Source organism: Phasianus colchicus, chromosome 2 (genome assembly GCF_987193195.1).
Source record: "Phasianus colchicus chromosome 2, bPhaCol1.hap1.1, whole genome shotgun sequence".
In the NCBI taxonomy this organism is placed as follows: Eukaryota; Metazoa; Chordata; class Aves; order Galliformes; family Phasianidae; genus Phasianus; species Phasianus colchicus.
In genome coordinates this window covers 37,948,995-37,962,832 of record NC_143437.1, presented here as the reverse complement: position 1 = coordinate 37,962,832, position 13,838 = coordinate 37,948,995, and the positions used below count along the sequence as shown (strand labels likewise).

Here is a 13,838-nt window from a genome sequence, read left to right as displayed (position 1 = left end):
AGTAAGGTGCCATTAGCTGCTTTCCCTCTTAAGAAAAGTTTCTCCTTTAAGCATCTGTACTGTTTTCAGTTACAGACAATATACTCAGTTAAACTAGACCTTTGACACATGACCCATAACAGCTACCTATGTCTTCTTGCTTGAAATCATACAGCACAAGGCTTCTATAATTCTAAGAATAAGAACTGTTACCACCCCATAGATCAGTGAGAACTGACATGCTGTTTTAAAATTCTTTGTTGTTTTTACGGTTGGTTTTTGTTTTTCCAGATCTGGCTGTCAGTTTTTTATTTTTTTCACTGAAATGTGAAAAGTTGTCAAACTCTATAACTAAAGTCAACTGCGTACATTTCATCCATGGAAGTATTAAGGATGCACAGGACCAAGTAATTCACTTCCTACTTTCAAAATTTCATGTCACGTGAAGGGCGGCACAAGTGTCTCCTGCAAGTCATCTCTGCCCAGTGGGAAAGTTGATACTAAATGATGCAAGGTATTTCTCTCTCTTCCCATGTTACCAGAACACACAACTGTCCAACAACAAAATCTACCAACCAAGTTAAATAAACAAATACTATTCGTAATGACGGCAATATTTTTGTCTTAAGTGAGATTTATACATTCTACTGCTTGTTCAGCTTGCAAATATTTTGGCTTGGATCTTTTAAAAGCCTTATGTAAATCTTCTTAAAAATGATTACATATTTTTAAATAGACTCACTGACTTTAGCAGCACTAACCATAAGAAAGATAGGAGCATACAGGTCTCCAGAAAATAGGAGCCTAATCGCAGCAGGGAGGTCTGATTTGAAGTTCAAATTACACGAGTAAAGTTAATGAACACACATTGGATGCCTTATCTGATTACAAACAGAGTAACTTACCCTGATTTGTCTTTTTCATCAGCCTCTGCATTTATGGTAGAATTTTCCACTTCTTTGATCTTTTCCTCTTCTTTATCTTCTAATTTGGTTTCATCTTCAGTTTTGATTACATTCAAGTCCTTTTCTTGGTCAGGCTGCGTATAAACTGAATCTGGTACATTTTTTTTGTTTCCCTAAGACAATAAAACCTTCTGTTAATTTACAAGAAAAAATAAAAATTCAGAGGATTTAAGAAAAACAAGATGCACAAGTTATTGAGAAGGGAAAAATAAAGCACTAGATTCTAGGGCTCTAAAACTACAGCATTTCTGCTGGTTTTATTTTTGAAATACTCAATGTAAGTACAACAGTCCTTAGTTGAATCCAGTCTCCTAGGCAGTTTTTGCTACAACAATATTTAGCACACAATTCTTAAAACACTTCACAGGATACATCAGGACACAGAAACATCAGCACTAACTGATGGAGCTTCTAGCAGCAGACAGGCCAAGGCTGCTGCCACCTGCATACATCACAGCTAAGTTGCATGTTGACTTGAAAAACTACAATGCTTCCAGAGCAAACTGCTGTACCTTCACTGCTCAGCTTACCACCTTAGGTCTCCTTTTCTAAAACTACTGGATCAGTACTGAATTTCGAAAAAGTAAAAAGATTTGTCTCTCTGAATCAATTAACTAATTATGCCACTGCATATCTTTGTAGAACTTAGGAGGGCTTAGTTCTTAGTTGTATTTATTTCAATACAAAATAGAAGTATCAGCACTGAAGGTAGTTGTGAGCATGTATTATCCAGACCACAATAAAGCTGCACGCTAATTGGTCTCCATTTGACTTGAGATGGCCCCAATCGAGTGGAAAGTTGCAGCTGCTTCCTACCAAGTCAAAGCCTTTGACATCACAAATCTCTAAAACAGGCACTTAAGAGATAAATATAGCTCAAATCTAACCTACAGCATGTTGTTTGTCTTGTTTTAAATCCGTTACAGAGATTTCTGTCTTAATACAAACTCATGGTTATCAACACACTATCTGCCTCTATCAACAGACTATAATATGAACATTAAAATATTTTACCAGAAGAGTGGGCTTATCATTTTCTTTACTTTCATTATCATTCTCAGCTAGCTTTTTTTCTTCTTGTTGTACTGTTGCTACTTCCTCTTGCTTGCGTTCCTCCTTATCCACTTTTATTTCTTTTACATCCTGCTCTGGATCTTCACGCATCTTTATATCTTTTTCTTTTTCACAGTCTTTACAAGGCTTGCTTGTCACTTTCTCTGGTAATGCCATTTGAAACTCAATATTTGCTGATGTACAGTACTCTTCAAAGCCATAGAGATATCTAAAAAAAAAAATGCTTCTGATGAGCAGGTTTTTTTTTTTTTTTTTTTTTTTTTTTAAGAAAAATCATGCTACCTAGCAGAAGCTTAACAGGAGCAATATATTTTAAAGCTTACACAGACTGTATTATAAACAAATGTATAGAATTTATGTATATTGCCACCACTACCAAAAGATCTCTACTTCTTTTTAGTGTCGTTTTAGCATAAACTGCATTGCTTATTACTTACTTTTTGTATGCACATTTAACATTATATCCTGCAGCTGAATTCAATACAGGGATTCCAAGATCTTGATAAACTTGCTTCCACACTGCTCCACTTTCAATCTGTTAAAGCAAATGTAATGATGGTTGCTGAATTAACTCACTGACATACAGAAGACCAAGCTATGTCTACAATTTCATACAATATTTAGTTCTCTCTACAACATTTCTGTTTATCATACACTGTACTTTCACTGTAACGCAAACTGTAGTCCAGTGTAACTACTTGTAGCAATTTAGCATTTCTGCACTTCAGTAAGCCACAGCTGGCCTCTTTCCAGGTGGTAATAAAGGAAAAAAAATACAAAGATCAGTATAGTTAAAATAATTCTTGAAATATCACATCTAGAATTTTAATTAAATTGGAAAGAAAAACACTAATTCCAAGTATTAACCATACTACATCCTTGCAGTACTGCATCAGAGAATCTAAGACTGGTAGCTACTGGATATCTTTAACACACTCTTCAGTGTCAAAGCTTTGTGACAGTGTGACATGCTCATTTCTCACCATCTGTGAAGGTAAAGCAGATCTACTGTGATACTAAGTACAAGATCCTCCCTTGTATAGTAGAAAGGCATCACAGCACAAACCAACCTCCTCAGTTGACGGGCTAGATTTATGAGAAGTAGCTCAAAGCAGTAACAGAATCTGCTTGACCAAGAATTCCCTATGCATCAACTACTACATTAAGACCAATTCCAGTCAGCACGTTCCTCTCTATATTGCCCAGAATAGATAGGAGTTAAGAATCTCACAACCAACTTGAACTTATGGTTACCTGCCTTTGGGATTTTACTGAGCAGCGACACTTTTCACTTCAGGGTAACAATTTTATCAGACAGACATTTCTTGAAATCTCACAGAAACACACATGCTGGCTGATTTTATGCAGCAATAACAACGCGCTGAGTAGACAACTGATTTAAAATATAACTAGTTTCTGGTAGAATTCAATTTTAATATCTGGAGCTGCTACACAAGATTTTTTCTGTATTTCTACTTAAGGAAAAACCACCCCCAGACTTTATAGATCTGTAATACTCACATTATCAAATCCTCCAAGCTTATGTACAAGTCTGAATAATTTGAACAAATTCAAATTTCTATATCCTAGTACAGGTCGCTTGTTAATAGGAGTCCCTGTAAAGATAGACAGTTATTAAGGTGTTTTGAAATATCTTTTTGAGAGCAATATGAAATCCATTCCACGTATGCTACTACACTATTAAATAGTATGATAAATTTTCTGACCATCTCATGCATCTAGTGTTTATTTTTTGTGAAAACCAAAATTCACGAGTTTTAATAAGCCATTCTGCCTATAGTTCAGTAATACAAATACATACATATATTTGCATTATTCCATATATTACTGAGTATGCACAAATGATGCAACTTCTCTTGCTTCTTACACATACACTTCTATTTCACCCACTGAAACAGCTGCCTCTAAAAGAACCAGCCTAGTCCTGCTGAGGGCCAGAGTTAACAGGCAGACTCATCTTCTAAGTGAACAGGAAGCCAAAAGCAAGGAATGCAGTCTCACTGTTTCAAAAATAAACTGTACGGTATTACTAGTTCACAGACTCAGGTCTTTGAAGTATTGCTAAGCAATACCTCTAAATCTAACAAGTCAAACACGGAAACGCGTACCTCTGTCTTCCATGAACTTGTATAACTGCTGAAGAAAGTTCTCCCTTTCTTCAGGAAAAGGCTCTATTTCCTCCTGTTAAAAAAAAAAACAAACATTTTACCCTTGTGAGTGAGTTACAGGCTGTCAATAAGAAAATCACTTAGGTTCAAAAGTTTAAGTTTGTTTTTACTGCAGCCAGAACAAGAAACTATACAAAGAATAACATTGGCCTCAGTGCTACGCCACATGGAGTTTTACATAGCACACTTTATCAACATACATAAGACAATATCTGTAATGACGCATCTGAAACTGGATTTTTGATGAATCACTGTCATAGATATCATAAATGCCATCATGATATATTCTTAATTTTGTTCCTTTACACAAAGTCTGGGAGATACCAGTATTAATGCTCAAGGGATATCAGATCTCTATTTCCTCTGCAGTTAAGCAATTTCTTAATGCTTGGATATACTGTGCAACTTTCAGGAATGAAGTAGAAGATAAAATCGTGCTTGCGCTTTCTCAGAAGTTCTAATCCACAGCACTGACAAACCACAGCCAATGACACCGCATGCTACTGCCATGAGGTACCAGCTGAATGCGTGCGTAGTGAGCAGGATCAATCCCAGAACTGAAATAACAATGGACATTTTGGATATTCAGTTCATTGCACTAATAAATCCTTGTATTAGATTTACCTAAATTAATAAACAGTGGGGTTTCTTAACAAAACACCTGGGTTTAATTTTATTAGAAAATGTCACTTGCCACAACTGGTTGTAATAAAATATTAAGCCTATAATCAGAATTCTTAGAAACGGATGACTAAGCTACTTCAAAACAATATGCTGAACAGAAGTTAATTTTCTACATTCCCTTTTCGCTACTATCTGGAAAGCTTCTAAAATTAACTAATACATTCTAAAACTTTTATGTGCATGCGCATCTCAATTCCATGTTTATTTTTCCATCCTTCAACAGCCTCCTTTTGCTAAACATTAAAGCTTCACAAAACACACTGCATTTAAAGTCAGACCAAGGCAATTCAGAAATCAGTAGAAATAGAATTATTAAACATGACAGAAAAAGAAACAAAATTGTGGCTGAAAATCAGGTTAAGGAAGGCTGTAGCAGGGTTTTTTTGTCATATACTTCCTCTTCTCCATTAAATGCACTCGGAGAATGTACTAAAGCAAACCAGCAAAAAAAAAAAAATTAAGAACTATTTGCACTATGTTGAAATTGTTAACATTTGAGCATACTTAATAACAGAAGTACAATGAAAAGTACTTTGTGAAGTACTACAAATGACGTACTCCAGTCAGAGCCACTGCAAAGGCAATACAAGACAAAAGTCTCTGTGAGGAACATGAGAGGATAAGCATCTACCCACTACCTAGTACACCAGCAAAACTCAGTGCAGGCTATTTTGATGAGCAAGGAGGATAGGTTACATCCTCACAAGGTAGGGCCAGAAGGAGTTGGGAGTATATAGTAATCCTCCACTGGTATGAGGAGCGATGCTGCAGCCCTGCAGTAGTACAGACAGATACATATAGATAAATGCTTGGTTCAGAAAGTTAACACTGCTAGTAAGCAAGGATGGACCTGCTACCATCAAACTTGAATACAACCACAAATGCCTCGATTGGAATGTATTAGGATTTGTTGTTCTTTGGTTTTGGGGTGAGGGGTACACAGTACTGAGGCAGAGATGTGGATTTTTCCTTTTTTTTTTCTTTCTTTTCCTTCTTGTCATATCACATGACCAGTACTAGTATAGGAATTTACCGGTATGCACTGGAACATGGTGAAGAGATCTAGGACACTTATTTGTGTTTTTCCTCCTCCATTCCTCACCAACAAAAGACTACCTGCCATAAGAAAGTGGTCTCACAGAGTATTTAAGGGATGGAAGATGAGGAAAGAGAAAGCTTTTAACCCAACAAAACTTTCAAGATACAAAATGTCAGTTAGGGGAACTAAAATAAAGGTGATGAGTAGGCTGAACATAACACTGTTGCTCTTTCCTTCCTGTAAGACATAATGTTTGAAAAGTACTTACATCTCAAACGTATTAATGCAAAGAGGTGTCAAAATGCCAAGTGGATATTCCTTATTAATATTCCCAATAAAGCCCTCTCAGAAAGTGTGCTAAGGGGGAAAGCTTAAAACCTTGTGTACTTCTGAAAAGACTTCTTTCTCAGAATCTTTACAAAAATCAATACATGCTACATATACTGTTAACTGTTAATACTCTCTAAAACATTTATGGAGTCTCTTAAATAATCGCTGAGAACACAACAGGGTTTCCTAGATAGTGGATTAAGGCAGACATACCATAGTCTGTTATCTCTGCTATTTCCAAGTTAGTTAACCACAGCACTAAGCAGGTTGCTCCGTGGCCTCTAATTTGTCTATGTCACAAAGGTAAAAGAAATTAGCTTGTGTGTTTAATATCAAAATCTAGAAAAAGCAACACGCTTCAAAGCAGGAAAAAAAATTCACACAGTATTGTAAGCCAGAAGAAAAGAGAGAATCCTTGTCAATCCTTTTGGCTACCATCAGATTCAGAGGAGGAAAGGAAAGCACTTTCCATTCTTCCATTTATAAAGCAGAAAAAGAGGGCAACACATCCTGGAAAGAGCTAGAACTATCTGCAGGTGGTACTCTGTAAAGAACAAGCCCAGAGGTCCTGCTTAAGAAAAGATGTTTCTTGATAGCTGGGAGTACTGGAACTGCCTCTCTAAAGACAAAAGCTACAAGGTCAAATATTTACAAACAGCATAGCTAAAGATGGCAAATATTTCCACCTAAAATAAGTAGCGATGGAATGACTGTTATAAAATGACTGTATGTTACACTGCAGAAGTAAAAATCTTCCTCATCGTGCTCATGGCTGGACATAAACCTGCTCTGGAAAAATCAAGAACTGTACTGAGTCCATGGAAGTACACTGTTTCTCAACATATCAGAGCATATATTGGACTACACAACTTAGGTCAGAGCTGCCTAATCTCCTGCCAGCGTGGAAAAGTGGCAAAGATTTTCTCACACTTTTGAATCCTCCCTAAAATAAAGAAATGAATGAAAGAAAGAGAGAGCCTCATCTTCTGGTAAGCCAGAGCTACAATTTTGAAGGATTATGTAGTCAGACCACAACAACCATCTATCTATCCCGCTCTTTGAATTTCCACTATGGATGGAAATTTCAGCTTATTGCATTACTGTCAGCAGCGTAACAAATCAGAGAAAACAGACCTTGAAAATACACGCCAAGTGAAAGATTCAAAAAGCCTCTCTTCCAGTTTCACAGCCAGCTAGATAAAGCTCTTTCCACTAATTTTCTTCTTTCCTCATCATTTTATTTTCTGGACCAAAAGTTGAGAGGGAATAACAGAATTAGAAAACCAAGCATGAGGCGGGGTTCCATATTTCCAGTACAAAAGAGAGAACAAAGGTGAAAGGAGTGCACAGACTCCGTGCTTTGATTGAAAGTTCTTCTGCTTCTTTACATCAGGGTAGCCAGAGAAATAGCTTTGTAGTACAGCAATTCTTCAGTAGAACAGGATAAAAGAAACGTACAACAACTCACATTTCTTGGTAGTTATTCAAGAGTCTCAAAATCTCTTATCTTTTTCTTTTCACTACAAGAAAACCAGTAGATTCTGCTTTCTGTAGTTAAAAGTGAGCAGTGAAAGATCAATGGAAGCTACTTGAAATTTCTGCTTTATAAAAGAATCTACAGTTACGAGCCAGTAATTTGAGAGCATGAAACTGAGGGAGGAGGACGGGGGGGGCAAACATACAGGGGAGAAAGAGACAAAACAGGACCATGTGAGCCTAGTTTGGCTTATTTTTTCAAAAGTGATAAGAACACAGGTCAGGAACAACAGCTCAGAGATGCTGCCTCAAATGAGGCTGCTGTATAAAAGCTAACAAGCTTCCCTGGGCCTCGAAACATGTGCTAAGCAACATATTTACTGAGGTAGTAGTTCTACAGTCAGTAGAAAAGTTTATCATCACTTGTGTGTGCAATTATTTATAGTAATGCTGGATCTTGCTGCACTGCCATAAAGGAAAACTACAGCCTTCTGCACAACACAACACACTCACCAGCAACATCATTACAGAAAGACAATGCATTATTTGGAGAGAGAGTGATCAAAGAAGTGGAAACCCAACTGGGCCATGACTGACATTTGCTCTAAGAAACATGATGTTCTGCACTGGTGAAAAAGAACTCCTTTGCCTTTCAATACTGAAACAGAATTGTGCAAAGAGAATAGATGTTTTCAAAGCAAAGAGAAAGTACATAGAAACATAGAACGTCTTGGTTTGGAAGGGACTTCAAAGATCACCTAGCTGCAACCCCTCTGCCACAGGCAGAGTTATCAACCCCTAAGATACTAAAAATATATCTTCTACACATGCAAAGTCTTTGTAGAACACCAAGATATGCTTTTATTAACGTTAATGACTTCACATACTCAAAAGCAACAGTTTTACCAAAGAATAGGATGCTCATAAAGTTGAACAAGAGTTTTAACAGCTCAGAAACTTCTTAGGATAACTTCAGACAGTGATATTTATAGTGCATGCATGTTTCCTATTCATACGGAGAGAAACAGGGTTTAAAACCCTCCAGAAAGACTTTAAACAGATGTATCATTCATGTATCCTTTGAATCAACCAATTGCTTTCTCCAAGGGAAGCTAGAAGAAGCTCCAGGAAAAGGCATATGCCTGCAGAGAAACACTTTACACTTTCGCTGAGAATGACTGTAAGGTCATAGATGAAAAGAAAAGAAATAATTCTGTAAATGTTAGCGCTGAACTCTGAAATTAAACCCAGCACTTGAGCAGATTTTATGTGTATTTTGAAGGTTTGTTTTAAAGTAATAAAAACACACTGCATATCCTTCACCAGGATATGCATTTAGCTGTTTTTAAAACATGCATCTTTCCAGATGGAAGACGGTTTAACCTTTAATAGGTACTAGGCAAGTTCCATTTAGAAATATGCATAAGTAAAGGGAACCTCTCTTTCTTTTAGTAAAAGCAATACGCATGAGAGCACACGCCAGTATCCACCCTTCTTCACTCTGCTCAGTCTCTCACAAGGTATTGCAACCCTTCTATGGCTGCATTAAGATCAGCATGGGAAAGATTCTAAAACAGAATCTGAGTTTTACCTTCTTTTTCTTTTCTTTTTGTTGTTGTTGTTAAGTTTCACTGACATGGGCCACTGACTGCACTTTTTTTGCTTAGAGATTCAAAGATAATTGTTAGACTTCCATTTGATATTTTCACATTAATCTTTGTTAAACAGAGATTTTAAAAGCTGAGAAGCCAAACTGTTGCCTGTGTTAAGATGTTATATGCTGTCAAATATTTATAATTCCTAACTAAATATTGATAATATCAGTTGTGTATCTAAGCTACTTGCATAGTAACTTCACTTGCCTCTTCCTCACTGCTGTTATCCTCTTTTTCTTTTTCATCTTCCTCCTCCTCTTCAGCTTCACTGCTGGAGCTGTCTTCTTTCAATTCTGTTTTCCAGTTACTAGGAACAGTTTTATTTTTACGGAATTCAAGAGCTTGGTCAAAAGCTGTAAGAGGAATAGAATTTGTTAGCAGTGCAGGAAGGATCAATTTCACCAAATGTTTTAATCAAATAAAGTAGCTGAGGGGAAGCAAAGACTGCGAATAAACTATTCCACCCTAACTTCAAAGAACTTGAACTAAATTCCTGTGTTATCCATCTTTACTCACCTTACCCAGCCAAACTAGCCTCATCTTCTCCATACATCAAATTATTCAGAGCTATTATTAAGATGATGAATATATTTAATTGAGATAATTCCTCCACTAATGAGTTTACACTGCGATTTATGCACATTAAACAAAGAAGAAAAGGAGGAGGAAAAATTTACAATCCCATTTTAGAAGTTAAGTCACACAAATGTCAGCTTTCACACAAATTCAAAATTCCAGGTTCTTGTGTGCATAAAAGTAACACCCTCAGACCTATCAGGAGTACTGTGATAAAAATAACTCTATTAAGGTCTAAAACAAAGGCCAAATAGTAAATAACCTACAAAACTAACAAGCACTGTACAATTACATCCTTTGTTTGACATATCTACATTTAAGACAGGATGCTTTTTGTTGTTTGAAGAAAACCATTCCTAGAGGTTTTCAGCATTGTTTAGCCTCAAGATATATAGGATGTTTTCCTCCAACAATTTTAGCATTTTTAAGACATGAATCAATCCATCACAAAATTGGTACAACTTGTACAAAATAAACAGATGCACACATATTTTCTCATTAAAAGCTATTTTTACCTTGTTTTAACAGAGCATCAGGCTTTGGTGAAGTTTCACTAATTTCCCGAACATCTTTTCTTGGCACAGAAACACTAGATAATTTAAGAAGCATCCAAGAAATATTATTAAAAATATATATTATAAAGATTTCAAAGCTAAATTAACACTATAATACAGAGCTGATCACTAAGATCACAACAGTTACTAACAATACAGAAGAAGAATATGAAGGATACCTGAACAATTCCATTGTATAACAGTGTGGTATGGTATTAACCAGTTAGTGGATTAAAATAAAAACTTCTACATAAATGTAGTTACAGTACATAATCTATTCACTACGTGTTGAAGAAAACTTTCTGCTAAAATACATTTTCTCAAATCTGCCTAGCATATATTTCCTAGAGCAAAACCTCACATTAGCTTAGCAAGTAACTACTCAGTCACAAACACTTCCCCCACATGAAACCTAAATGAGTATTAACATACAAAATACTTCAAATTAAAAAACAAAGCACTTTTTAATTTCTGCTGTGGCTAGATTCAAAGAAGCTGATTTGAACAGCAGCTTGGACTGTGGAGAGGGAGAGGGTGGGGGTGAAGCATGTACACATTTGCCTGCACACACTTACACATGGTTCTCCAGTGATGCGCACTGAATGCATGAATAACTGCCAAATGGCACCAGAAAACAATAGCCTAGACTTACTAAGTAACTAAACTACAGTTAAATCATTAAATATGTCATTGTCTTTTCTGCAAAAGCATTCTGCTGAAACAAGCTAAGCAAAATAAATAGCTGGAGCTTTTAAAACTAAAACTAAAACCAGGAAAAGAGAATACTATTAACATACATCAAACTTCCTTCCTGACCATCATGAGCTGAACACAAAGTTCTCTGTCCTACTGTGAACCCCCTACAAACTGGTTTTCTAGGTTTCACTATTTTTCTTCCTCGAAGAGCATCACAGCTCTTTTTGGAGAATGCTAACAGGTAGCTATAGTCTATACTGAGACAAACATACACCTTTTGCCTCAAAAAAAAAAAAAATGCTGTGTGCATATTTATATTCCACAAACACACACACCTTCTAACGACTGGATAAGCACAAGGCCATGTCTCTGAAAAGCAGTGCCCTGCTCCAATCAGAGCAAGAAAAAAGGAATGCTTTGTTTGCCACAGTTGTAACAATTATTAACAAAGTTGAAGGCTAATTTTACCACTATGTAGGCTATTTACAATTTTCTAAACACAAGAAAAATCTTCGCAGAAACTTTCTGAACTGTTCTTGGTATTGTATTCACCGTATCTTACACTATGATTTGCTTGATTGGTACACATTTATTAATTATCAGTCTCTACATTCTTACTTACAATTTGCCATCCTTAAAAGAACGAACAAGAATATTGTCTTTTTTCACTGCAATATCATCACTGCAGTCTGGACAGACCACCTGCAAAGATATTACAAATGCAAGATTTAGAGAGAAAAGAGTAACAAGATAGTAATAGTATTTACAATGGTTCTCAAAAATTTTTCGGGTTCATTTCTCTCCAGCAACACTACAATGAAAGGAACTAAGATCCCTCAAAACACAAGAGCAAGATCTCTCAAACACAGGAGCAATGCTCACCTGGAATTACTGAATATAGAAGTCCATGCTTGCTTCCTGGAGGGAACTAGCTGCTGCCACTGAGAAAGGTTAAGATCAACCTCCTGATAAACACTAAGTACCTCTCATGTCACTACAGTAGATTTTACTCCTTATCCTAAAAAGGCTTATCTTTCAACAAACACTGCCATCAGGGATCTCTTCTGAACACGTCCAGAAATTGTGAAGATGTCATAACTCACAGTTTCAGAGGAGAAAAAGAAACAACCAAACAAATCCCTCCTCACACAATTTTATAAAGAATCATAGAATCAGTTGAGTTGTAAGGGATCTTTAGAAGCCATATGGGCCAACTGCCTTGCTATGAAATGAACTAACCTACCTTTAGGTCAGGTTGCTCAGTGCCCCACGCAGCCTGACCTTGAATGTCTCACAAGCTACCTACTAGGAGATAAAAATGTCTGATGTACAAGTGTTATGATAAATTTATTTCTTGAATTAAAGAGCCTAAGTCTAACCTAGCACTGAGATACCACCTTCAGCTTATTGCAATTTTAAAAGCTATCTGAATCTTTTAAGTTAGTATAAAAGTCATTAATTTACAAAGTTGAGGAATTTGATAACTTATACATTATTCATTGACATTCCACACTTACAGAACAGGAAAGCAGCCTTCTCCATCATTTTTCTCTCAAAACTTGAATTGCTCCCAGAAAGTTAAGTAAACTGTGGTTGATATGAAGCCCCAAAGAGCAGCAAATGACTGCAACTCTAATTTAGTCCTGATAAACTCCTCTTCTCCGGTTTGGACCAGTTGCTTGCAGTCCTACTTCATGTTTGATAGAAAAAGATGCTGTACAACATACAGTTGTCTCTCTCATTATGTAGGCTGTCAGCTATGTAGTGCTCTAGAAGTTGAACTGAAAAGCTCCAATTCCATTGTTTATCATATAGCACAAGGCTTCTCAAGAGAAGTAAAACCTGGCTGTGCAAGTCTCCAAATTCAATGTGTTTTACAACCTCCAAAGGAAGTACTATATGAAAACTGAAACTTCCTACTTAAAATGCAGTCTGAGATACAGTTTGCAGGAATGCATCAGTATCTAGGAAAATAAACCAATTATCATTCCCCATTTAAAAAAGACAATCTCCGAGCTCTTTAAAGATTGAAAAGTTGGCCTGACTTCAGCTACTGATTTTCTAGCAGCCTCAAGATTGTAGCAGTCAGAAATCCATTCACAGTTTAGAGAACAGCTTACCACAATCTCATCTAGTGCCTTACACACAATGGCATCATCTCAATTTTCCCTGAATCAAGTCTTCTTGATTTCCTTGCAAAACAAACTCCATTGTATTTATAGAAGGATGAGGGAGATGATCCTATGTAAGCCCAGTTTTCTGAAAACGCTGTGAAATGATTTCCTAACTGTAACTTCCAAAAGCCTTTAAGTACACATTCTAACCAAGTAATACTATAAAGCTTACCAAGCACACTACCTAACAGAAAGAGCAAGTGCCAGACATTTTTGTTTATTTTAAATAGAATTAGCCGCTGCTCTCAAAAAAAACACCAACCAAACAAAAAAAAAATGCAGGTAGGATTAAGCCAATGCAATCAGCCACTGAGTCCTTAAAACAATTTAAAAAACAAAAACAAGAACATAGACCTCTACAGTTCAGACCTTTATAAATTACAACCTACCTGACTGTAGCCAAAGCAATCCCATTACTAATCTCACCTGTTTTTTTCTGTAAAGATT

The 13,838-nt window shown here is 36.3% G+C and overlaps 1 protein-coding gene across 5 annotated transcripts in view; it reads right to left on the bottom strand.

Moving 5' to 3' along the window:
- ARID4B (AT-rich interaction domain 4B) overlaps positions 1-13,838 on the bottom strand; it is an 84,024-nt gene that overhangs the window by 24,980 nt on the left and 45,206 nt on the right. For all 5 annotated transcript variants that reach the window (XM_031592000.2, XM_031592023.2, XM_031592012.2 and 2 more), the window contains exons 9-16: positions 11,840-11,919; positions 10,483-10,556; positions 9,599-9,744; positions 4,148-4,220; positions 3,540-3,634; positions 2,456-2,553; positions 1,959-2,226; positions 885-1,057 (exon numbers count right to left, since the gene is read on the bottom strand). In XM_031592000.2, coding sequence (XP_031447860.2) covers positions 885-1,057; positions 1,959-2,226; positions 2,456-2,553; positions 3,540-3,634; positions 4,148-4,220; positions 9,599-9,744; positions 10,483-10,556; positions 11,840-11,919 — 1,007 coding nt within the window. The remainder of the gene's footprint in view (positions 1-884; positions 1,058-1,958; positions 2,227-2,455; positions 2,554-3,539; positions 3,635-4,147; positions 4,221-9,598; positions 9,745-10,482; positions 10,557-11,839; positions 11,920-13,838) is intronic.